This window comes from Chiloscyllium plagiosum, unplaced genomic scaffold, assembly GCF_037043375.1.
Source record: "Chiloscyllium plagiosum isolate Xiang-an unplaced genomic scaffold, Cpla_swu_hap1 HiC_scaffold_23, whole genome shotgun sequence".
Classification (NCBI taxonomy): domain Eukaryota; kingdom Metazoa; phylum Chordata; class Chondrichthyes; order Orectolobiformes; family Hemiscylliidae; genus Chiloscyllium; species Chiloscyllium plagiosum.
Genome location: NW_028270161.1, coordinates 39,353,756 through 39,380,866, shown reverse-complemented (window position 1 = coordinate 39,380,866; position 27,111 = coordinate 39,353,756). Strand labels below are relative to the sequence as shown.

The window sequence follows — 27,111 nt, the reverse complement described above, 5'->3', positions numbered from 1 at the left end:
CCAGTGTTAAATGCCCTCACTATGCCTATGATAACTCCTGCGTTAGTGCAGAATTTGCAGTGCACAGGATCTCTTCCTGCTCTTGCAAACTTTCTTAGTTTGTGTGCCAGCTGTCATGTAAGACAAGCGTCAATGCTCTAGCGTATGCTTCACCTCATAAGCTGAAAGTTTCTGAGGTTGCCAGGAAGCTTGACAAAGTACCATCTTGAAGCAGAGCAGAAGTAAAAGGAAGAAGCAGTTGCAAGGGCAGTAGAAGGTTACAGGATATGAATACCAGCAATGTCCATAACATTGAAATGTTCCATCATATTGTTTGTTATTTTTGTTTCTCGTGCAACACAGCAAGGTGTATCCATTACAACTATCTAATTTGATTGAATACTCATCAGACCGGAAGAAAACCTTCTTATTAGTCACTACAAGGGGAGGTAATGGCCTAGAGGTATTATTGCTAGATTATTCATCAGGAGACTCAGATAATGTTCTGGGGACCTGGGATTTGAATCATGCCATGGCAGATGCTGGAACTTGAATTCAATTAAAATCTGGGATTAGAAGTTTAATGATGACCATTATCAATTGTCAGGAAAAACCCATCTGGTTCACTAATGCCTTTAGGGAACGAAACTGCCATTCTTACCTGGTCTGGCCTACATGTGACTCCAGACTGACAGCAACATACCTGACTCTCATGTGCAGTGAATGTTGGCCCAGCCAGCCATGCCTGCATCCTGTGAATACATAAGAACAAAACTTGATGTCGTTAATTCAATAATTCTGTTCAGACATGCTATGACATATGTCTGGGAAAGTTGGGACTTGACTCCACATCTTCTGACTTTTTAGCAATTTCTGGCCTGTTAATGGGCTAAAATTCCTAAATTCAAATTCCACCTGCCCCTGTGCTGTGTCATAACATTGTAAACGACTAATTTACTTTTTACATTGTGAAATAGAGTAATGGATACACTTTTGTGTTCAACAAAGAAAATGCTGATAATGGACCAGCTAATGGGAACATTTAGAGCAAAATAATATTAATTTCTTTTACCAGGGTATGAACACTGATGGCATTGATTTACAACAGATAATCCAATGTGGCTCAAAGGAGAACCAGCCAAAGACGAGCTGTAATGTCCATGCAAAGAAATCTGATAAAGGGAGGACCTTTGAAGGTTTCAAGCTGCCAATGACACCTCAAGGTACAATACTTAGCAGCAATATTACAATGATTGTTCTATCTGCTGCAGGGGAGTGGAGACAGATGAAGACAGTCTCCCTTTTTTTTAAACTTGTGCATAGTTATCATGTGATTAAGACAGAATGCAAGTGCAATTTTGAGCACATTTTCAGACACACAGACTTAATGACAAGAGTTATCATTACAACATAATGAAAAGCGTATTCGCTTTTGATTTGGCTCTGGGTTGACATCACCAATAATGAGCAATCACCAAATGTGACCACATTGTCCACCTGTTTGACTTTAAAATTAACCTTCTTGTGTATTTGATGATTGCGAAAAGTTTAGCCATAAAACTAAAACCACCTTGTAGTCAAATGAACATTAGTTTTCTCATGATAATTTCTTGGCATTAATTACTCATCTGACCCTCCACATTGTCCCAAATGTGATGTAACAATGACCCTTAATATAGGTCAGTGATTAGTGGCTTAGTCTGATTTAGTGACATGGGTTATAACAAGGTTTGTAGCAGAATCAGCAAGAAGTATAATGGTGCCTAACTTGACGTCAGGAGCATCTTGTTCCATCTTTTATACTCTTGAGAAATAGCGCAATGAGTTTCTTGCTAGGCAGTGGTGAGTTGCCAATTAAGTGGGTATTGTTAATGGCTTGACTCGCCTCATTAACGTTCAGCTCTCTATCTGATCAAACACGCCAAACAAGCTAGACGCTGGGAAAATGGAAATCAGTGCAGGTAACTGATGAATACTGCTCACCACTTGCTTCAAAAGACCTTGTTGAACTCTGGGCAGGATCCATATGCACTGACACATGCACTGCACTTCCATGGCAACAGATACACGCCAGTGTCTAAAAACCCTCATGCTCCACTTATAGGATTTGTCTGCATTTCAGTGCTGCATTGGCAGTTATCATTGTAATGCAGCAGCAAGGACACAGGGCACTCTGGGACACACACTGAACTCAATGGACCAGACTGCATCCCTAGGCTCTTCATTCACTTCCATAGCACTTGCTTTCTCAGAGCCTACCTGGATCCTTGGATCATCTCTGCTGTCTTGCCTTTCCAGTTCGTACAGACACGAAGGCAGGAAGTGTGGCATGGTATCAGTAGACCTCAGTCAAGTCAAGAGGGACAGCTTCTGCTCAGGGGATCTTGGCTCTGTAAGTCAAGAACAGCCTCCAATACCAGTTCGGAGGATGGACATGCTCAGTTACCTGCTCAGAGCATGGGCATAAGGGGTACTGGACAATTTCAGGATATCCCAGCAGTGACGAGGCATTCCAGGAACATCATCATGATAAGTTGGGGCTGGAATTGGGTGTGAGCAGTGTGGTAGATCACAAATAAAGTGAGTCTGGTCAGATATGTAAGAAGATTTGCAGGCTTCATGGCAAGAATCCCTTCAAAAAAATGCTGTGGCAATTTGGACTGAGCCAAAAGACACCAGATTCACCCACAATATTCGCAGTCATTTTTGTTACCTTTTGTACTTGTGAGCTAGATTTTAGCAATTTGTGTGCTTGGGCTTGAAAATCCTTTTGTTTTTCTGCAGGCTCTATTCCGTCACCATTTAGAAAAGAAAAAGGTTTATTGAATGCAATTAGATTCCGCATTTTCTCAGTTTTACCCACCAGAGTAATCTGTTTACATTCTTTTGTAAAGTCTTGCTCCTATCTACCTAATTGCTGTTCTACTTTACTGTTACTTGCAAATATGGATGTGTAATTCTTCCTTTATTCCTACCTCTGGCCACTCAACCAATTATAACCCATGCTCAACATTATCTCCAAGTTCTCAGATTCTGATTATTTCTTATGCAGAACCTCATTAAATATTATAGAATAAAAAATGCTTTTGCTTAAATACATTTGGAAGAAAGTGAATTGGAAAATCTACTGATGTCTTTTTTGCCCTATTTGAATAGAAGCACTGATGCATTTTAAGAATGGATTGACCAATTACGAACACAAAGAAATCCTAAATTTTGAAGAAATCTGGTTTCTCGGTTTGAAAGCCAAAAAATTTGACTGTTCTCCAGAGAAACAACGCAACATTTGCTTTGATGATAAACATGGTTCTTACGTTAAGGTAATAATACATATTTGGTTTTGACTAACTTAAACAATCAGTATGGTATGGATTTGACTAACTAAAACAATTGCTCTTTTTTATTGATATTTCTTGCTGTTTTCAGACAAGTGGCTGAGATTGTAGGTTCAGCACTTAAACCCTTTCTGCTCAAAATAGAAGTGTTTATGTCTTGCATGCTTCTGTCAGGTCTCTCATACACAGAATGCATCTTATGGATGTTAGCTTCCTTTCTTAGCACATACTCACTTGCACTACTTCTCTTTTAGTCACAGGATTAGTGCTCAGCTATAGGCAGCCAGCATCTGTGACTTATATATCTTTTAGCGCAGAAGAAGAGACAGGCATATTGCCATGGTGGGGAGCACTGAACAGTTAAGGGTGTGGGTATATTGCTGTGAAGCACCATGCTATATTAGATTCCCTACAGTGTGGAAACAGGCCTTTCGGCCCAACAAGTTCACACCGACCCTCCGCAGAGTAACCCACCCAGACTAATGCACCTCCCTCTGACTAATGCACCTAACACTATGGGCAATTCAGCATCTCCAATTCACCTGACATCTTTTGGATTGTGGGAGGAAACCGGAGCACCCAGAGGAAATCCATGCAGACACTGGGAGAATGTGCAAACTCCACACAGACAGTTGCCTGAGGCGGGAATTGAACCCGGGTCTCTGGCGTTGTGAGGCAGCAGTGCTATCCGCTGAGCCACAGTGCCACCCTTAACGTCACATCACTTACATGGCAAGCACATTGCATGAGAGTCAAGCAAATGACCATGTGTAAAAGTCAAAGGGGAGCAGTCCTTAGTGGTGTGGAAAGGACTAAAGCCAGCCTTGGAGGACTGCCACAGTGAGTAATAAGGCTCATTCTATTCCAGTCCAAGGTTGGCCACAGTCAGTCAGATACTTGGTCCAATCTGAGTCTGGGGATCTATATCCTTGCAGTCTGGGGATTGACCACAGTCAATCCTACAGGTCAGGTGCAACCTAGGATTAGGGTTAAATCAGTCAAGTTGTTATAGTGACATCAGTTTGGGGAGTGGGCCATTTTTTAATGAAATAAGACAAAGGGACAGATTGAGTATGAAAGAAGTGAAAGGAAGAGCAGTTAGTGGTGAAACAGGAACAGGAGTAGTGGTGAGGTGCCCCGTGTAAGTAAGACCATACAACATAGGAGCTGAATTAGGCCATACAGCGAAGTAAGTCTGCTCCTTCATTGCTGACATGTTTCTCAACCCCATTCTCCTGCCTTCTCCCTTTGATCCCCTTATTGATCAAGACCTATCTATCTCTGTCATAACGCAATCAGTGGCTTGGCCTCCACAGTCATCTGTGACAATGAATTCCACAGATAAATCATCCTCTGGCTGAAGAAATTCCTCCTCATCTCAGTTCTAAAGGCCCATCTCTTCACTCTGAGGCTGTGACCTCGGGTCCTAGTCTCTCCTACAGAGGAAACATCTTCTCCTTCTCCACTCTATGCAGGCATCTCAGTATACTATAAATTTTAATAAGGTTCACCCCTCATGCTTTTAAACTCCATCAAGTTCACTCCCAGAGTCCTCACTGCTCCTCATGTGGCAAGCCCTTTATCCTTGGAATCATTCTTGTAAATGTGCTCTGGACCCTCTCTATCACCAGTTCCTTAGATGGGGACAGATCTGCTCACAATATTCCAAATGTGGTCTAACCAGAATCTTGTGCAGCCTCAACATTACATCTCTGCTCTTGTATTCTAGACTTCTTGAAATAAATGCTAACATTGCATTTGCCTTCCTGATACCTGAACCTGTATGTTAACCTGAAGGGAATTCTGAACTCGGATTTGTGTGCCCCTTTGTGCTTCAGATTTCTGAAGTCTTTACCTGTTTAGAAAATAGTCTGTGCCTCTATTCTTCTTACCAAAGTGCATGTTTTCCCAGATTACATTACATCTGCCACTTCTTTGTCCATTCTGTCAACCTGTCCAAGTCCTTCTGCAGCTTCCCCGCTCCCTGAACACTACTTGTCCCTCTACCTAACTTGATGTTATCTGCAAACTTTGTAACAATGCGCTTAATTTCTTCATTCAGATTGTTAATGTATGGCATGAATAGTTGTGGTCCTAACACATGTGGAACACTAACTGCCAAGCAGAAGATTCAGAGAGTCATTGAGATGTACAGCATGGAAACAGACCCTTTGGTCCAACTCACCCATGCTGACTATATATCCCAACCCAATCTAGTCCCACCTGTCAGCAACCAGACCATATCCCTCCAAACCCTATCTATTCACATAGCCATCCAGATGCTTTTTAAATGTTGCAATTGTGCTAGCCTCCACGACTTCCTCTGGCAGCTCATTCCATACATGTACCACCTTCTGCGTGAAAAAGTTGCCCCTTAGGTCTCTTTTATATCTTTCTCCTCTCACCCTAAACCTAAACCTATGCCCTCTAGTTCTGGACTCCTTACCCCAGGGAAGAGCGTTTGTCTATTTATCCTTATCCATGCCCCTCATGATTTTATAAACCTTTATAAGGTCACCCCTCAGCCTCCAAATCTCCAGGGAAAACAGTCCTGGCCTATTCAAACTCTGCCATTGGTTCAAATCCTCCAACCCTAGCAATATCTTTGTAAATCTTTTCTGAACTCTTTCAAGTTTCACAACATCCTTCCGATAGGAAGGAGACCAGAATTGCACACAATATTCCAAAAGTGGCCTAACCAATGTCCTGTACAGCCGCAACATGACAACCCCATTCCTGTACTAAATACTCTGACCAGTAAAGGAAAGCACACTAAACGCCTTCTTCACTATCCTATCTACCTGCGACTCCACTTTCAAGGAGCTAAGAACCTGCACTGGTCTCTTTATGTAGCAACACTTGCTAGGACCTTACCATTAAGTGTATAAGTCCTGCTAAGATTTGCTTGCCAAAATACAGCACCTCACATTTATCTAAATTAAACTCCATCTGCCACTTCTCAGCCCATTTGCCCATCTGATCAAGATCCCGTTGTACTCTGAGGTAACTTTCTTTGCTGTCCGCTAGACCTCTAATTTTGGTGTCATCTGCAAACTAACTAACTATACTCCTACGTTCATATCCAAATCTTATATAAATGATGAAAAGCTGTGGACTCAGCACCGATCCTTGTGGCATTCCACTGGTCACAGGCCTCCAGTCTGAAAAGCAATCCTCCACCACCACCCTTTGTCTACTACCTTTGAGCTAGTTCTGTATCCAAATGGCTAGTTATATCCTGTATTCCATGAGATCTAACCTTGCTTCTCAGTCTCCCATGGGGAACCTTGTCAAACACCTTACTGAAGTCCATATAGATCATGTCCACCGCTCTGCCCTCGTCAATCCTCTTTGTTATTTCTTCAAAATTCAATCAATTTTGTGAGACATGATTTCCCATGCACAAAGCCATGTTGACTATCCCTAATCAGTCCATGCCTTTCCAAATACATGTACATCCTGTCCCTTAGCATTCCCTCCAACAACTTCCCCACCACTGACATCAGGCTCATTGGTCTATAGTACCCTGACTTGTCCTTACCACCCTTCTTAAACAGTGGCACCACATTAGCCAACCTCCAGTCTTCCGGCACCTCACCTGTGACTATCGATGATACAAATATTTCAGCAAGAGGCCCAGCAATCACTTCCCTAGTTTCCCAGAGAGTTCTAGGATACACCTAATGTGTTTCAAGACATCCAGCACTTCCTCCTCTGTAATATGGACATTTTTCAAGATGTCACCATCTATTTCCCTACATTCTATATCTTCCATATCCTTTTCCACAGTAAACACTGATCCAAAAATTCGTTTATTATTTTCCCCATCTCCTGCGGCTCCACACAAAGACCACCTTGCTGATCTTTGAGGGACCCTATTCTCTCCCTAGTTACCCTTTTGTCATTAATATATTTGTGAAAACCCTTTTGATTCTCCTTAACTCTATTTGCCAAGCTATCTCATGTCCTCTTTTTGCTTTCCTGATTTCCTCTTAAGTACACTCCTACTGTCTTTTAGCCATCCAGCATTCCCTACACCTATCAGCCTTTCCTTTCATCCTAACAGAAATATACTGTCTCTGGACTCTCGTCATCTCATTTCCGAAAGGTTCTCATTTTCCAGCTGATCCTTTGCCTGCGAACATCTGCCCCCAGTCAGCTTTTGAAAGTTCTTGACTAATGCCGTCAAAATTAGCCTTCCTCCCAGTTTAAAAATTCAACTTTTAGATCCGGTCTACCCTTTTTCAAGACTGCTCTAATTCTAATAGAATTATAGAACATAGAACAGTACAGCACAGAACAGGCCCTTCAGCCCTGGGAAATAGTCTCTGGCTATCGACTCTATCCATGCCTCTCATTATCTTGTTTACCTCAATTAGGTCCCCTCTCCTCCTCCTTTTCTCCAGTGAAAAAAGTCCGAGCTCAGTCAACCTCTCTTCATAAGATAAGCCCTCCAGTCCAGGCAGCATCCTGGTAAACCTCCTCTGAACCCTCTCCAAAGCATCCACATCTTTCCTATAATAGGGCGACCAGAACTGGACGTAATATTCCAAGTGTGGTCTAACCAAAGTTTTATAGAGCTGCAACAAGATCTCACGACTCTTAAACTCAATCCCCCTGTTAATGAAAGCCAAAACACCATATGCTTTCTTAACAACCCTGTCCACTTGGGTGGCCATTTTAAGGGATCTATGTACCTGCACACCAAGATCCCTCTGTTCCTCCACACTGCCAAGAATCCTATCCTTAATCCTGTACTCAGCTTTCAAATTCGACTTTCCAAAATGCATCACCTCACATTTATCCAGGTTGAACTCCATCTGCCACTTCTCAGCCCCCATCTCTGCATCCTGTCAATGTCCCGCTGCAGCCTACAACAGCCCTCTATACTGTCAACGACACCTCCAACCTTTGTGTCATCTGCAAACTTGCTGACCCATCCTTCAATCCCCTCATCCAAGTCATTAATAAAAATTACAAACAGTAGAGGCCCAAGGACAGAGCCCTGTGGAACACCACTCACCACTCACCACACCACTCACCATTGCTTTCCCTGTTAGGCCTCTTGCATTGAAATAAATGCAGTTTAATTTATCCGTGCTACCTTGTTCTCTGCTTTGTCCCTGCCTGCCCTGACTGTTTGACCTACTTCTTTTATCAACTGTACCAGTCTCAGATTCATCTCTTTCCTCACTATCTCCCTGGGTTCCCTTAATAGTTTAAGTCCTCCTGACCAGCTCTAGCAAGTCTCTCTGCCAGTGTATTAGTCCCCTTCCAATTCAGGTGCAATGAATTGTACAGGTTACCTCTACCCCAAAAGTGATTCCAATGATCCAAAAATGTGAATCCTTCTCCCATACACCAGCTCCTTAGCGATGCATTCATCTGCTCTATCCTCCTATTCCTACCCTCACTAGCTCACGGCACCGGGAGTAATCCAGATATTACTACTCTCGAGGATCTCCTTTTTAAATTCCTACCTAACTCTATATTCTCCCTTCAGAATCTCATCTTTTTCCTTTCTTATGTTATTTCTTCCAATGTGTACAATGATCACCTGCAGGTCCCTCTCCCCTTTGAGAACATTCTGCACCCTCTCTGAGACATCCTTGATCCTGGCACCAGGGAAGCAACACACCATTCTGATTTTTTGCTGCTGGCCAAGAAACGTCTGTCTATGCCTTGAACTAGAGAGTCCCCTAACACAATTGATCTCTTGGAACCCAACGTACCTCTAAATGCATTGGAGCCAGTCTTGATATCAGAAACTTGGCTGTTCGTGGTACATTCCCGAGAATCCATCACCCCCTACATTTTCTAAAACAGCATACTTGTTTGAAATGGGGATAACCACACTACCTGCCTACCTCTCTTACCTTTCCTGGAGTTAACCCATCTATGTGACTGTATCTGCAACTTTTCTCCCTTCCTATAACTGCCATCCATCACATCCCCTTGGTCGTGTAAATTCCTCATTGTCTCTAACTGTCTCTCCACCCGATCCATTCAATATAACAGCATTCATAACCAATGACATTTATTGCAGATATAATCCTCAGTAACATGTAAACTCTCCCTAAACTCCTACATCCGACAAGAAGAGCATATCACTCTACTAAGGGCCATTTTTGCTTCGTCCAATCTACAGACCCAGAAAATAGCAGTGTATTATTCCTCTACAAAACACTGCTCCAGGCTAACTTCATACTTATGGCTTATGTTTTTAAGTTTAATCAAGAGACAAATCTCAATAAAACATATAATCAAGAAAGAACCCACTCTACTCACTACTGCAGACCACTGTCTAAACTTTTGCCAGTTAGCCACTCCTCTATCCTTGCCCTTAACACCATTGGCTCCTGTTTAATTTAGCAGCCTTCTTTGCGGTACCTTGTTAAAGATCTTCTGGAAATCCAAATAGATCACGTTCACTGGTTCTCCATTGTCCAACTTGCTTGTTAGCTCCTCAAAGAGTTCTAACAGATTTGTTGGACATGACCTCTCAACCTATTAATCCTTCCTACCCTCTGCTTCCTACTGATTTGTTCCCCACTTTTGTGGCATGTTGTACCGTGGTGTCATGGTTAGTTATCTCATCTATCCTGCAACCCTCAGATTCATCCAGACAAACTGAAAGAACCTCAAGCTATAGCTTATGCTCTTCTGCCCTCTGGGTCCCCTTTCCGCCTCATTCACAGTCACACTCTCCTGTCCCCGAACACTGACCAAATCAGCCAATTCAATCCTAAGAAGTGTGACTTCATCCTGATACAAGGAATCCAAGTAACTACCTATCCTGCCCAATGCATTACAGTGTCTGTGGTTCAGCTTTCATCTCATAAAGTCTGATCCCAAAAGCTGCTTGAACTTCAGACATTTGCTGCAGAGTTGGGATAAAAGGTTCTTTTTCAGAATGGCAGCCGGTGACGAGCAGTGTCCCGCAAGGTTCGGTGCTGGGGCCACAGCTGTTCGCATTATATATTAATGATTTGGATGAGGGAACCGGGGGCATTCTAGCGAAATTTGCCGATGATACGAAGTTAGGTGGACAGGCAGGTAGTACTGAGGAAGTGGGGAGGCTACAGAAGGATCTAGACAGGTTGGGAGAGTGGTCCAGGAAATGGCTGATGGAATTTAACGTGAGCAAGTGCGAGGTCTTGCACTTTGGCAAAAAGAATAAAAGCATAGACTACTTTCTAAATGGTGAGAAAATTAATAAAGCCAAAGCACAAAGGGATCTGGGAGTGCTAGTCGAGGATTCTCTAAAGGTAAACATGCAGGTTGAGTCCGTGATTAAGAAAGCGAATGCAATGTTATCTCTTATCTCAAGAGGGTTGGAATATAAAAGCAGAGATGTACTACTAAGACTTTATAAGGCTCTGGTTAGGCCCCATTTGGAGTACTGTGTCCAGTTTTGGTCCCCACACCTCAGAAAGGACATACTGGCACTGGAACGTGTCCAGCGGAGATTCACACGGATGATCCCTGGAATGACAGGTCTAACATATGAGGAACGGCTGAGGATACTGGGATTGTATTCGTTGGAGTTTAGAAGATTAAGGGGAGACTTAATAGAGACGTACAAAATAATACATGGCTTGGAAAAGGTGGATGCTAGGAAATTGTTTCCGTTAGACGAGGAGACTAGGACCCATGGACACAGCCTTAGAATTAGAGGGGGTCATTTCAGAACAGAAATGCGGAGACATTTCTTCAGCCAGAGAGTGGTGGGCCTGTGGAATTCATTGCCACGGAGTGCAGTGGAAGCCGGGACGCTAAATGTCTTCAAGGCCGAGATTGATAGATTCTTGTTGTCTAGAGGAATTAAGGGCTACGGGGAGAACACTGGTAAGTGGAGCTGAAATGCGCATCAGCCATGATTGAATGGCGGAGTGGACTCGATGGGCTGAATGGCCTTACTTCCACTCCTATGTCTTATGGTCTTATGGTCTTATGTGTTTGCTCTGGGCCAAATTGGTTTCTAGACACTCTCACATGCTTCAACTGTGACATGTGACCTTTCCTACCAGCCCTATTGTGTTCTAATGAGCTGCTTGATTATCTTAATCAACTTTATACTTAGTTATACCTTTATATATTTTATTAACCTTACCACCAGTTGCTATATTATTTTGAATTTTAGGAATAGAATAAACTTTAATCACTTACCAGCTTCAATTAATCAGCTTCTTCTCCTGTAACATTGTAGGAATTAATTCTGGGGCTAAAAACATTTAGGCAAAAAGAATAGAAAACCTTTTTCCCTTCCAGTAATTAACTACCTGAATCTCTTAATTCTGGCATTCTTTGGAAGTCATGCTCAAGTTCTAAGTCACCCACAATTGGCCAGTTTTATATGATCCTGGCACAAAAATGCTTTTCTGACTCACTTAAAGAGAATCCAGTTTCAGCTCGTTCTTCATTAAGCTGCCCTTTCAGTGGAACTCTTGAAATACATCCTGCTTAAAACTGACAACTTAAGTACTTAAACTGTAGTTTCCAGTTTAAAGTCAACTACAAACCACATACTAAATTGGATTTGTTCAAAACTGAACATTTAAACTTTCTTACCCAATAATTGCATGCACTCAGTATTTTGTCAAACTGAGATGGCTAGCTGAATTTATATGTTTCTAATACAATAGACTTAATTGGCTTACTTAAAGAATGAAGCATGGTGGCACAGTGGTTAGTACTGTTGCCTCATAGTGTCAGGCCCCTGGGTTCAATTCCAGCCTTGAGTGATTGCCTGTGTGGAATTTGTACATATTGCCCATGTTTATGGGTTTCTGTCAAGTGTTCAGTTATTTAACACTTAGACAGTCCAAAGATGTGCAGGTTAGATGGATTGGTCATGCTAAATTGCCCTGTAGTGTCCAGGAATCTGCATGCTAGTTGGGTTAACTAAGGTAAATGTGAAGTTAAGGGGATAGGGTGAGATTCTCTTTGTAGGATTGTTGCAGACTCGGTGAGCTGAATGGCCTCTATCTGCATTGTTGGGATTCTATGATTCTAAAGGGGATGTTGCTTCAGATGGCTAATCAATAAGCAATAATGGGCACTATAGTCCATGAGCCTTAGTGAGATGTGAGTGCTATGGCAGAGTTAGAATGAATGCACGTCCCTGTGGAAAGTGAGGTAACAGATAGAAGATAGTGGCATGTACCCTTGTACAATAGAAAAGATTATTGACCTCCTTTCTGAGCATCCCACTTTACCTGGGGCACAGCACTGGCCCAGCCTGCAATTTAGATCCAGGCTGACTTGGTGTGGTGATGTCGTGGCCTCTTGTGGCTGTGCACAGGAAGTAGGACTGCTCTTCTCTCCAAGATGCTGCCTAACAACATCTCCAGATCCTTGCATATAGAGCAGGAATCCTTTCCTCCAGGACATGTCCTTGATTACAGTCAAACATTATATTGTAAGGGGCAATTCATGGCAATTGAAATGATCTACAACTCAGCATTAAATATGGCACCAAAGGTGTGAATGCTGGAACATTTTGGAAGTGATGAACATTTCCCACATAATTATCCAAGAAACACACCCAAAACCCAGTTGCATAAGTAATTTACAGCGGAAATAGCTGAGAAAAGTCATTCTGAGACATGACTGACTAGGTGCTATGACTCTCACTCAACAAAATGTTTTAATTGAAAATGGGAAAATTCAGCCAATTAAGAAAAGGGGAGAATATAAAGAAGGTAGAAAAAGGAAATTAACAAGAGGCAATTTCAATGTCAGGAAATTAGGAGAAACTGAGGCATGATGGTGTGAACGGCCTCCTCCTGTAGAGTAAATTCCACATGCATTTAATTCCTGGGATTAGGGAGGTTACTGTGGGTCAATGAGTTAGGAACTTGCGTGTGGTCCAGATCTTCTGGGTTGTCTTCCCCATTTAACTGCTCTGTCTTCCTTATGCTGAGTGACTCACCCAGTAACATTTTCTCATCTAAACTATTTCAGAAATTTCTCGTGCTTGTATCTGGGATTGTGAGCATGTGAGAATGAAAGCAATGGCTGAGTTTGTGTCTGCAACCAGTGCCAGATTTAGATCGACGGGTATCAAATCTTCAACTGTTTTGTTGCTTGCTTTTTCTGAGGATGTAAAAGATAAAGCAAAACTTATTAGAGGGCTCCTGTCACTGAATAATATTCTCATCTTACTTTGCAGCTTCAGGCAAACATATTTTTCTTTATCTTTTTCCACAATCAAAGTTTAAATATATTTCTTGGCCATCACAAACCTGCGCTGGGCCAGGTCCTTCAACTCTTCGAGTCTCACAATTTGGGAAGCAGACATTAGTGTCCACAATTCTGATTGTCTTTTCTTCCTGGTAAGTGAAGGACTAGATGATTGGAGACTTTGCACCCATGTTTTTTTAAATCGTTCCTGGGATAGTAGCACTGCTGACCAGACAACATTTTTTGCCTGACACTTGCTGCCATTGAGAAGATATTGGTAAGCTCCTTTCTTGAACCATTGCAATTCTGTGGTATGGGTATACCCATAGTGCTGCCTTGGAACACAGTTCCACAGTTTTGACCCTGTGACTGTGAAGAAACAGCAATATAATTCCAAGTCACAACTGTGTTAGGTTTAGACAGGAGCTTAAAAGTGGTGGTGTTCCCACTTGTTAACCTTTGTCCTTCTGGTGGTTGAAAGTGCTGTTAAAGAAATCTGGGCATATTAGAGTCAGAGAGTCATAGAGATGTACAGCATGGAAACAAACACTTCGATCCAACTCATCCATGCTGACTAGATATCCCAACCCAATCTAGTCCCACCTGCCAGCATGCGGCCCATATCACTCCAAACCCTTCCTATTCAGATACCCATCCAGTGCCTCCGCCACTTCCTCTTGCAGCTCATTCCATATAAGTACCATCCTCTGCCTGAAAAAGTTGCTCCTTTGTGTCTTTTATATCTTTCCCCTCTCACCCTAAACCTATGCCCTCTAGTTCTGAACTCCCTGACCCCAGTGAAAAGACTTTGTCTATTTACCGTATCCATGCCCCTCATAATTTTGTAAACCTCTATAAGGTCACCCCTCAGCCTCCAATGCTCCAGGGAAAACAGCCCCAGCCTTTCAGCCTCTCCCTATACTCAAATCCTCCAACCCTGGCAACATCCTTGTAAATCTTTTCTGAACCCTTTCAAGTTTCACAACATCTTTCCAATAGGAAGGAGACCAGAATTGCACACAATATTCCAACAGTGGCCTAACCAATGTCCTGTACAGCCGCAACATGACCTCCCAACTCCTGTACTCAATACTCTGACCAATAAAAGAAAGCATACCAAACGCCTTCTTTACTATCCTATCCTATCTACCTGTGACTCCACTTTCAAGGAGCTATGAACCTGCACTCCAAGGTCTCTTTGTTCAGCACACTCCCTAGGACCTGCTAAGTCCTGCTAAGATTTGCTTTCCCAAAATGCAGCACTTCACATTTATCTGAGTTAAACTCCATCTGCCACTTCTCAGCCCATTGGCCCATCTGATCAAGATCATGTTGTAATCTGAGGTAACCCTCTTCGCTGTCCACTACACCTCCAATTTTGGTGATATCTGCAAACTTACTAACTGTACCGCTTATGTTTGCATCCAAATCATTTATGTAAATGACAAAACTTAGAGGACACAGCACTGATCCTTGTGGCACTCCACTGGTCACAGGCCTCCATTCTGAAAAACATCCCTCCTTCACCAGCCTCTGTCTTCTACCTTTGAGCAAATTCTGTATCCAAATGGCTAGTTCTCCCTATATTCCATGAGACCTAACCTTGCTAACCAGTCTCCCATGGAGAACCATGTTGAACGCCTTACTGAAGTCCATATAGATCACATCTACTGCTCTGCCCTCTTTGTTACTTCTTCAAAAAACTCAATCAAGTTTGTGAGACATGATTTCCCATGCACAAAGCCACTGCTGCAGTATATTTTGATACAGTGCACATGTCTGCGTGGTAGAGGAAGTAAATACTTAAGTTGGTGGATGTATTGCTAGTCTGGAAGATTACTGTGATGTGAATTGTGTTGACATTCTTGAATATTGCTGGAACTACACACAGTCAGACTATTGGAGAGGATTCATTAGATTTTTCTTGTGCCTTGTAAATGGTTGGCAGGATTTGGGGAATCAGGAGATGGATTGCTCACTACAGAATTTCCAGTCTCTGACCTGCTTTTGTGTCCACAATGTTTACATGGTTGTACAATGGTAACCCAACTGTCTGCCCTTCTCTTGAATGTGTGCTAATATTTCCTGTAAGCTAATTTTAAAAAGAGAACTATCAGTGCATTCTCTGATCCCTATTCTACATGACCCTGTCTGTTTTTATAATATGCAGGAAAATAAATGTAAGGAACTTGGATGAAGGAAAAGGACAAACATGTTTTCAAGTTGTATGAATGTGTTGAGTGTGGTACAATATGTTCTGTATATGACCATAGTGCTGGGAATGATGACTGCTCTCTGAATGTCTCTCCATGGCTATTGTGGTAATTAGTTAGCAAGTTATTTACCTTGCTCACATGTTGATCACTCAACATTTTACTCTATTATAAAGTGTCTTTGGAGTTATGGTTGTGCATTGACCTTTTGCATCACACAGGCAACTGTAATAGTTGTTACACACCATCAGCTCTACAAACGATCTCCCTTCTTTACCTAATTTCATCAGCAATCTTTCTATTTTGTTTTCCTAAAAATGACCATTCTTAGTAATTCTGGTCAGCATGTGCAAAAATGTAATTCTCTTTCAATGTTGTAATTTTATTGACAACATTCTATACATGGGTAACACCAAAGCCACACAATTTATTCCTTTCCATATTGCCTATTATTCCTATGGTGATTTTATTTTCTCTTTAGTAACTTAATCCTTTTAAACTGATCCAGACATTGAAATCTTACTGATGAATTGAACTCTGCTTTCTTCACCTTCCTTTGTGTGATTTTCTGGGCTTTCTTGCACTAAGTAACTGATTGTGCATGGGATTTCCATCTGCTTCCATTTGTCCAATAATAATATTAGGTGACTACAGGATTTATTTCCATCAGAATATGCAAGTTTCCTTCAACATGCGTCCAGGAGCGGAGTGAGGACCTTAAAAGTTTGGAGTCCATGATTTTCTAAATGCCAGTATCAAATATTTGAAAAGGACAGATTAGCCAAAAATGGCTAAAGAACACTGGTAACAGATGAACTTTCAAAATTTTCTATATAGACTAATAATCAAATTGGCTGTTTATATGTGAGTTCATTAAATGGAATAATAAATGCAGGTATTTCATTGTAATCACATTCTTTGCATCTTTATTAAGAATTAGCAGCTAGGGTAGCAACAGATATTTGACGAAAGTGCTCTTGCTTTTATGTTTAGGTATTGCATGACCATATTGCATACCGGTATGAAATTCTTGAAGTGATAGGTAAAGGCTCCTTTGGACAAGTGGTAAAATGTATGGACCATAAAGCAAATGAACTTGTTGCTATCAAGATAATAAGGCATAAAACGAAGTGAGTTGCATGTCATTTTATGCATTTAATGCTAAGATATATCTTTCATCTTGTATTCAGTCAATCTTACTAATTGATGGATGTTTATAAACCGTAGGGCACACGCAGACAGAGAAAACAGCATGCTCTACGTGAAGTTCATTCTAGTACACCTCATAAGAATGTGTTTCTTCTTTGATTCATGCTTATGTTCCTTTGTTGCGATGTTTGTCAGCATGCAAAAGTCTTCATCTTGATCCTTTGAAAGTAAAAGCTTAAATTTCTGTTAGATTTCCAGTGGCACTTAGACCCCAGTTGATTCTCTGATCTGACTAACAAATCCATTGCCAACTTCAGGGAATCCTCGTAAATGAGTGATCAACTGCTAAAAAAGGAACAACGTCAGCCCTGTCAGCCCATTTATATAATTACTGCTGCTTTGAACCCAACACCCTTCTACCTCAGCCCTAACTGTCCATGGTGCAAAGACCCAATGGCACATTTCCTGCCCCTGCTAATTGATACCCTTAAATGGCAATTAATGTCCACTTAAGGGCCTCATCCTATTGCTGCAAATACTAAGCCAGCAGCAGGCTGAGGACTCACTCTGAAAAGCAACCCTTTGTTTGTTTGCTTGTGGACAATTGGGGCAGAGGTTTCTTTGTTCAAAAGTGCTGCCTCATTGAGGGACCCAGCATAGAAAAGAGTGGTGGGGTCTGCTCAAAGCCTCCTCCCTCCCCTTGCTGCTGACCATCTTGAGACCCTCCTGCCATCACTGACCTGTGCCTGGTCTCTCCTTGACCTCAGACAGCGAGTGATGTGGTGCTTGCACCAGCCACCACTTCCACAGAGGCGCTGCTGAGTACAAACATTCTGTATGGAGAACAAGCCAATTTTGCTAGTCTCTTTTGCAACTGATTGTCTAAACATTGTTTTATTAAGAATTGGCATTCCTCGCTTTTGGACTTGTGCTTCTATTAAAAATGCAATTAATCACATTTGCTTTTTAATTAGTCTTCACAGCTTGTCCATCCATCCATGTGTCTGTTTGTTCCTGCAACTTCTTAAAATGATATAAAATTGTTTATAATTCCTCCTCATCAAAATTTGGCTGCAGCAACAAGTATTCCCATTTATCAGTCTACCTATATTTTCCTGATAAAACAGAACACTGAAAAAAAGCTCAGTGGGTTTGGCAGCATGCATGTAGAGAGAGAAATAGTCAATGTTTCAGCTCTAGGAGTCCTGGGTTTAAGACCCATCTGCTCCAGAGGTGTATCAGAAGTGTAACATATCTGATTGTAAAATATTTAACCTGCAGAGTGCTTTCAAGCACTTTCTAGTTTTATTTCACATTTCCAGTAACCAGAGCATTCTGCTTTTATATTTTGTCTTCCTGAGGTTTGTTGCTTTGCTTCTGATTGATTCCTATATTTCTAAGTTTCATGTCATCTGTAAACTTTGCTTTGGGTTTAGGAAATTAATATATATCAATATGGGCATAGACGACTGAAGAACACCTGGATATATTTCCTTCCATTCTGAATAACTTCTACACCACTGCTATCTGTCCTTCAAACAATTGTGTACCTACACAACCCTATGGTATTATAGGTTTGTCACATGGTACTAATCCGTGGTCTGAAGCTATTAACTTAGTACTGCATCCAGAAGGTTGCAAAGTACCGAAGTGGAAAATGAAGTGTATTTCTCCAGCTTGCATTGGGTTTCATTGGAACACTGCAATAGGAAGCAGACTGAAATGTGTGAGCATGAGAGCACGATGGTGTATTGAAATGACAAGGGTCTGCTTATGCAGTGAACAGAGGTATTCCAGGAATCAGTCACTAAGTCTACTTTTGATCTTCCCAATGTAAAGGAGACCACATTGTTAGTAGAAAAATTGAATGACATACAGGCAAGTCACTGCTTGCCCTGAAGGAGTGTTTGTTTCCTTTGACAGAATGGAGGGAATAGGCAAAAATAGGTGTTACACTTGCTGTGATTGCATGGGAAAGTGCCTCAAACTGGGGTTAAGGTATTGGGGGTGATAGAAGAATGGGCCAGGGTTTTATGGAAGGAACAGTTCCTTCAGGATCTGAAAGGCAGATGAGGGAAACGTTTTTGGTGGTGGCATCATGCTCAAGATAGCAGAAATGGTAAAGGATGACCGTTTGAATATGGAGGATGATGGGTTGTAAAGTGAGGACAAGGGGATCCTTACTGCAGGTTTGGGATGGAAAAGAAAGACTGAGCACAGAAGTGTGGGAAATATTTGGGAATACAGTTGAGAACACTGTCCACCACAGAAAGGATGCAATGAGCAGTTGAAGAAATGGGCCACTCTTCAAAACATTAACTCTATTTCTCTCTCCAAAAATGCTGCCAGACCTTCTCCAACATCTCCTGTTTTATTGCATCCCATTTTGACTAGGTGACATTTCCATTTTGAGGCCTGCCAACCCTTTATGAACCTCCTCTCTATCTACTTTTATTCTATTCGGTACTACTATTACCCGTTTCTTTAGTTACTTTGAAATTTGCAACATTCTTTACTCTAGGGAAAACAGATGCAAAATGTCATGCCAATGATTCTTCAATTCCCTTTATGTCCCTTCAAATGCGCATTTTGACGACCTACCTGAGCTAATCCTTACTCCAATTTATCACTCCTCTTCTATTTTCCTAATCTCTTGCTACTGTCCCAGGCTTGAATCCCACTCGAAACAACTCATTAATATCTACTGCACTTTTTGTCCTTCTTGTAAGAACATTCATGGCACACAGCATTGTTTTCTTACACAATATTGCTCTGCTCTCCCCGCTCAACCACTCTACAACTTAATCTGCCTTTGGAGGATCAGATCACAAAATCCTTCTTTGCAGCATTCTCTCTTTTCTTCCTCTCCTTATTCTCATACTGTTTTCAATTCTCCCTTCTTTCTTTATTCCTTATCACTTTTTCTTTCCTTCTTCCCCCTTGCAGATGAAAGAAAATTGGATGGTATGGTGAACTGTGAGGTGGATGCAAAGATGGTTCAGTGTGATTTGACGAATTGAGTGACTGGCTAAATACATGGCAGATGATGTATGATGTGGATGCATGTGAGTCTGTCCACTTTGGTAGCAAAATCAGGAAGGCAGATTATTCTCTGATAAATTGGGAAAGGGGTAGATGCACTGAGACCTTGGGCGTCCTGGTACATCAGTTGTTGCAAGTAAGCAGGTAGTGAAGAAGGTGAATAGTATGATCTTCATAGTGAGAAGATTTGAATATAGGAGCAAGTATTTTTTACTGCAATTGTACAGGGTTTTGGTAAGACCACACCTGAAGTGTTGTGGTCAGTTTTGATCTCCTTATCTGAGGAAAGATGTTCTGGCTATGGAGGCAGTGCAACAAAGGCTTACCAGATTGATTACTGGGATGGGAGGACTGATGTATGAAGAGAGACTGGATCAGGTAGGGCTACATTAACTGGAGTTTGGAAGAATGAGAAGGTATCTTTTAACAGGACCAGGCAGAGAAAACACAATGTTTCTGATGACCAGGGAGTCTAGAGCTATGGGTCATAGTCTAAAGTTACAGGGTTTTTTTGACTTCATACGTGGGATGTAGGCACCACTGGCTAGGCCAGCATTTATTGCCCATCCCAGAGAGCAGTTAAGGATCAACCACATTGCTGTGGGTCTATAGTCACATGTAGGCCAGACTAGGGAAGGATGGCAGATTTCCTTCCTGAAAGAACATCAGTGAGCCACATGGGCTTTTTCTGATAATTGTCAATGGTTTTGTGGGCATTATTAGAATTTTAATTCCAGACTTTTAAAAAATGTATTTTAAATTCCACCATCTGCTGTAGCAGGATTTGAACGCATGTTCACAGAACATTATCTTGGTCTCTGGATTAATGTCTAGTTATTAACACACTAGGCCATCATCTTGCCTTGTGTAGACCATTAAGGACTGACATGAGAGATTTCTTCACTCAGTGAATGTTGAGTTTGTGGAATTCTCTGCATAAAAAAGCAAATGAGGCCAAATCATTGAATGTTTTCAAGAAAGCATTAGACATATTTCTTAGATCTAAAAGGATCAAAGGATTTTGGGAGAAAACGGGAACAGGGTCTGAGTTGAATGATCAGCCATGGTCATATTGAATGGCAGAGGAGGCACAAATGGCTGAATGGCCTACTGCTGTTTCTGTTTTTGAAGTTTCTATGTTTGTCCTTGTTACAATACTTAACACACATCTTTGCATCTTATTCTCCTTTTCTTCTGCCTACACCTGCCCTACTTTTCCTGTATACCTACCTCCACCTCTATTCTATTTTCACTAGCCTCTCCTAGTTGCAATCCTCCTTTACCTTTATTCTCTCCTAATCTCTTACTCCATGCTCTCTGCTACATCTATCGTTTCCTACTTGTGTCCTGTACTGTTCCAGAGCTGCATTAGTCCCACCCTCAAGACTGCTTACACTGAAGGCTGCAATTTTTCTTTTTCAAGATGGATAGTACTTTCTGGACTGTTACAGTAAAGACCAAACACCTTCCAGCAAAAGTATATAATTGGGATAAAGCAAAACCAAAATTTCAAAGCAGATTTTTATATTGCAGGAAATTATTGTCAACTAAATTCTGTCATTGCATTTAAATTATAACATTGTCACAAACAGAATATGTTTTTGCTTTTCTGCTTTTGTTTTTTTTATTGATCAATATATACTTACATTTGAAATGTGTGTACATTTTACAGTGAGAGAGTCCCAACTGAAGTATAAGCGTGGCAGCAAGCTTTGTGAATTTAAACATGAAGAAGGTTATTTGTCATCCCATTCTTTCCCCAAAGGTTTAAAACACTTAATGTCTCACTCACTCAACTCACATACTCTATCACTGTCACAATTATTGGATACAGACGATGACAAAAATAATATGATTAAAATTTGGAATTATCTCAGTTTCATTTGTAGCAAGCCTGTTGTTTCTTAGATAAGCTATTGCTTTAGCTTGAGTGAAGGTCTTTAAAAGTTGAAGATTCTCAGTGAGTTGTGAGGCTTCTTTTGCTTTAATTGTAGGGGGAAATGGTACTCAGATGAACTTGAAGTTAGAACTGGCTGGAGAGTTCCTCTCTTACTTTTGAAGTCAAGCAACTTATTACCTTGGCTGCATAATTGTCTTGCCATGTTGGTTTCTGACACAGAACAGCTTTTGATGTAATTTAAAAGCAAACAGCAAACATGGCTGTCTTACCCATGTGACGTTTACAATTCTGACACCCTTTTCCAAATCAGCAAGTGCATCAGGCCGATGAACATTCTGTGTTTTGCACCTCAAGAGACTGAGACACTCAGTCAGCTTGCATTTCAATGAGGGGGTATCATGATACAATGATAGATCTGTGGAATCCATTCCACATTTTTCTAACACCCACTGTGCTTTGATTGTTCCTTTGTCAACAGTGAAGCAGAAAGACTAGTTGGCTGGTGTGTGTTTGTTGACAGTTAAGATTAGAGTGGTGCTGGAAAAGCACAGCAGGTCAGGCAGCATTCGAGGAGTGGGAGCATCTTGCTCCTCAGATGCTGCCTGACCTGCTGTGCTTTTCCAGCACCACTCTAATCTTAACTCTAATCTCCAGCATCCGCAGTACCCACTTATGCCTATGTTTGTTAACATTCTATTCCAACCAAAGAAATGGTCCTAGATGACTGTTAATGACCATTTTTTTAAAAATTGGGTATTTTCTTGAGTATCTAGAATGCCTGGAGCTAATACTGCACAAGTCACAGGTAGTCAGCTTTTATGTTCACTTTTTAAAATCGGGTTTTAAAATTTGTGTTAACTTTGTGCCTATACTGGGCATGAGACTTGCAGATAAAAGTTTAGATACAAAGAATCACATAAATAACCATTGTTCAATAAAATGCAGAAATCTGAACCATTGTAAGCATGTTTATATTTTTAAAATAGGATTCAGCAACAAGCTTTTGTGGAACTGAAGATATTAGATATCCTCCTTAAGAAGGACAAAGATGGTAGTAATAATATTATTCATATGAAAGAATATTTTTACTTCAGAAACCATCTGTGTATTTCTTTTGAACTTTTAGGGTAAGTTGCATTTCACTTTGTCACTGCATTCAATTAAAGCTAATGACCCAGTTAAATAAGTTCAAAAAGATAAGCTATTAAACAAATTACTCATAACAATTTACTCATAAATTTCCTGTTACAGTGATGGAATGGCTCAATTAACCAGGTGTCTGTATTACCTTTGTTACCTCAGCCAAGGCTTAAGTTACAAACTAACTTATCATGCTCAGTGTACCTTTATGTATTTTAACTCTTTGGGAGTGAAACCTGGTGAGATTGTGTGAAGAACTAAGAAAACCAATCCTCTATACTGATGATAGTTAAACTGTAGAATCTTTGCCTTAAACTATTAACCAAGCAAAATCTGTAATTATTTTAGAAGGAACTGATGTAGTTGTTTAGAAAACAGGCAAAGGAGCAGAACCCGTGTTGAATTGTTCAACTGGGTTAATTTGCATCTCTGGATGTCCAGGTAATGTCACTTAAGCTGAGTCTTTCCAAATAACACTTTCGGGCAGATTAAAAATTGAAAGGGAAGAAGGCTTACAGTTCCACAGAACAAATTCTCCTGTATAGATTTGAACTCTCAGTAGAACTTAATCCAACTCTCAGTCTGAGGTATTAAACACACCTTGGAGGAGAAGATTGGATTGTGGCAAATAGAGTTTAATTTAGGAAAACATGAAATTGTTCATTTTAGTAAGAATAATAAAAGACACATTAAGTGGTGAGAAATTGCAGAGCTCTGCAACACTATGGGATCTGGAAGTCCTAGTGTATAAGATTTACATAAGAAGCAGTACAACAGTACAGCAACTAGTTCTGGCAGCAAATAAAATGGAATCATTTATTGGGAATGGAATTGAATACAAAAGTAGGGAGGTTATGCATCAGCTATACAGGGCACAGGTGGGATCACATCTGAAATGCTATGTACAGTATTGATCACCTGATTTAAGGAAGGATGTAAACGCATTGGAAACAGTTCAGAGAAGATTTCTCTATTTTGGACTGTCAAGTTGACTCAGTGGTTAGCAATGCTGCCTCATAGTGTCAGAGAACCAAGTTCAATTCCACCTTCAGGTGACTGTGTGGAGTTTGCATCATCTTCCCATGTCAACCTGGGTTTACTCCGGGTGCTCCAGTTTCCCCCCACAGTTAAGAGATGTGTAGGTTAGGTGGATTGGCCATGCTGAATTGCCCATAGAGCCCAGGGATGTGCAGGCTAGGAGAATTAACCATGGGAAAGCGGAGGGGGTAGGAGTGGGTAGGATGCTCTTTGGAGGATCAGTGTGGAATTGATGGGCTGACTGGCTTGCTTCCACACACTAGTGATTCTAATGTTTGCCAGACTAATACCTGGAATGGGTGTGTTGTCTTGTAAAGAAAGGTTGGACAGGCTAATCTTGTACCAGTGGAGTTAAGTACAGTAAGAGGTGATTGGATTAAACATATAAGACCCTAATCAGTCTTGACAGGGTAAATATGGAGATTATATTACCTCCTGTCGCAGAATGTAGAACTATCTCAACACTCCCAACTTTCTTGCCATTGCCCAAGTTGTTCAGGTACTGGGCAGATTCTGCCCTTTGAATACTTTTGAGGCAGAGGTGAATATATTCCTGATAAGTAGAGAGGTAAAGGTTATTAGGCTAGGTGTGAATTTGAAGTTACAATCAGATCCACATGATCTTATAAAATGGCAGAACAGGCCAAAGGGCTGAATGGCCTACTCTTTTTCCTTGTTATGTTCAACATGTTGAAACATAGAAAATAGGTGCAGGAGTTGGCCATTCAGCCCTTTAAGCCAGCACCACCATGGCTGATTAGGCAATTTCAGTATCCCATTCCTGCTTTCTCTCTATACCTCTTGATCCCTTTAGCTGCAAGGGCCATGTCCAACTCCCTCTTGAATATATATAACGAACTGGCCCCAACATTTTTCTGTTCACAACTCTGAGTGAAGAAATTCTTCGCGGCTGTACAGGACATTGGTTAGAATGTCCTGTTGGAATGTTGTGTGCAATTCTGGTCTCCTTCCTATAGGAAAGATGTTGTGAAACTTGAAAGTGTTCAGAAAAGATTTACAAGGATGTTGCCAGGGTTGGAGGATTTGAGCTATAGGGAGAGGCTGAATAGGCTGGGGCTGTTTTCCCTGGAGCATCAGAGGCTGAGGGGTGACCTTATAGAGGTTTACAAAATAATGAGGGGCATGGATAGGGTAAATAGGCAAAGTCTTTTCCCTGAGGTCGGGGAGTCCAGAAGTAGAGGGCATAGGCTTAGGGTGAGAGGGGAAAGATATGAAAGAAACCTACGGGGCAATGTTTTCACACAGAGGGTGGTACGTGTATGGAATGAGCTGCCAGAGGAAGTGGTGGAGGCTGGTACAATTGCAACATTTAAGAGGCATTTGGATGGGTATATGAATAGGAAGGGTTTGGACGGATATGGGCCAGGTACTGGCAGGTGGCACTTGATTGGGTTGGGATATCTGGTCAGTATGGACAGGTTGGACCGAAGGGTGTGTTTCCATACTGTACATCTCCAAGACTCTATGACTCAGTCCTGAATGGCTTATCTCTTATTCTTAGACTTGAACGTGGTCTTCTAAGTGTCACAACTGACTTGATTTGAAATGCTACTTCAGATAAAATTGTCCATATCCTAAAAAATCTTTTCCATTAAAAAAAATCCTTTTATCATTCCTTTTATGTTTATAGTGCAAACCTGAAAGTTCTGTAACATATACCATTTCACATTAATCAATCTTGAACAAAATTGGGGTTGAAATTGTTACTCCTTGTGCTGCTTTCCTGAGTTGTTGAGTAAAGGTTGTGTTGAGTGCAGGAGCACATCAAATCATTTTTAATATGGAAGTTTGTATTCTCTAATGCTTTGAGGCTTGTTAGTAACTTTAGAAGCCCCAGTCCATAATGGCATCTCTGAAATACACTTTTCGTCCAAATATTCTGTCATTTTAACATTGAGTGGCATCTTATAGAGGTCTGAACAACATGGACTATGGAGAGATTTGTGCCAGAATCAGCTGGGAAGGACCATTTCAACTTGTGCCATTTTTTATACTTTTCACAAATGTGTGGTGAATTATCACTAGATAGTGATGAGTTGCCAATTGACAGCGATTACACTGTTTAACGCCTTGCTGATTGCACAACTTGCCGCATTAATAAGCAATGTCCTAACTTACTAATTCATCAAATAAGCTCAATGTAAGGAACATTCGACATGAATACAATGTAGGTGGCTAATTCATATCGCAGCTTGCTTCAAACAGCCTCCCTACTGCATTCGACTGAATTGCAGCTCAGGCATGACCCACTGGCACCTCATCAACAGACATCAGTATCTGGCATCTGCCACCCCCCTCATGACGATCATGACATCTTGCAGATACACTGCTGAGAAAGCACAGATTGGAATTCCAGGGTGCACTGGCAACCAGCATTCAAAAGACGCAGTAGGTACCCACCTCATAGTTTGAATCTGACTGCACTACAATGCTGCTTGCTTGCTGTCCTAGTACTCACATAATGTGCACTTTCTTGAATGCTTGCACCATCCATGCCTTGAATTGCCTTACCTTGCCATGTTGTGCCATGCCAGTTAACACAGAGTCTTTAGTACAAAACAGTCTTCCAGAAAGCAATGGAGGCTAGTTGTCAGTCCAGTCAAAGGGTGAGGGGCTGCTGTCAGTCAGGAGGCCCCTGTACCATCAGTCACAGAAGCAATGTGCACACAGTCCAGGGGCTTTGACACGGTCAGTCGTCTGCTCGGACTGCTCACAGCCAGGTGATCTGTCGCAGTAGATCGGGGAATATTCCGAGGTCTGTCCTGTAGGAACAGCTTCTGCAGTAAGGGGAATTGTGTACCATCATTTGGGGAGCTTCAAGCACAACACACAGGGATTTGGTCAGCCACTGTAAACTGAGTTCTCTGTCATCACTTTTCTTGCCGTAGATGTGAAGGGCACTAGAAAATGGCAAAGAATGGGCAAAAAAATGGGATCCGCATTTGCCGGAGGCTCAGACATTGTAGCAGGAAATACATGAAGCAACCATTTGCAAAGTGCAGCAGTGAATCCATCATGTTTTTGCTATGCAGTCAGTGTGAATGTATGTGGGGATCAAATGGTGGTCAAAAGCAATTTGTTACATGCCATTGAACTTGAGCACCTCATT

The 27,111-nt window shown here is 41.4% G+C and overlaps 1 protein-coding gene across 1 annotated transcript in view; it reads left to right on the top strand.

Moving 5' to 3' along the window:
- The first annotated feature begins 1,057 nt into the window (after window positions 1-1,057).
- The window catches only part of dyrk4 (dual-specificity tyrosine-(Y)-phosphorylation regulated kinase 4), an 84,544-nt gene continuing 58,490 nt past the window's right edge, over window positions 1,058-27,111 (top strand). Inside the window, 4 exon segments of the mRNA XM_043713200.2 lie at window positions 1,058-1,202; window positions 3,136-3,299; window positions 16,706-16,842; window positions 22,790-22,930. Of these exon segments, the coding sequence (XP_043569135.2) occupies window positions 1,058-1,202; window positions 3,136-3,299; window positions 16,706-16,842; window positions 22,790-22,930 (587 nt within the window).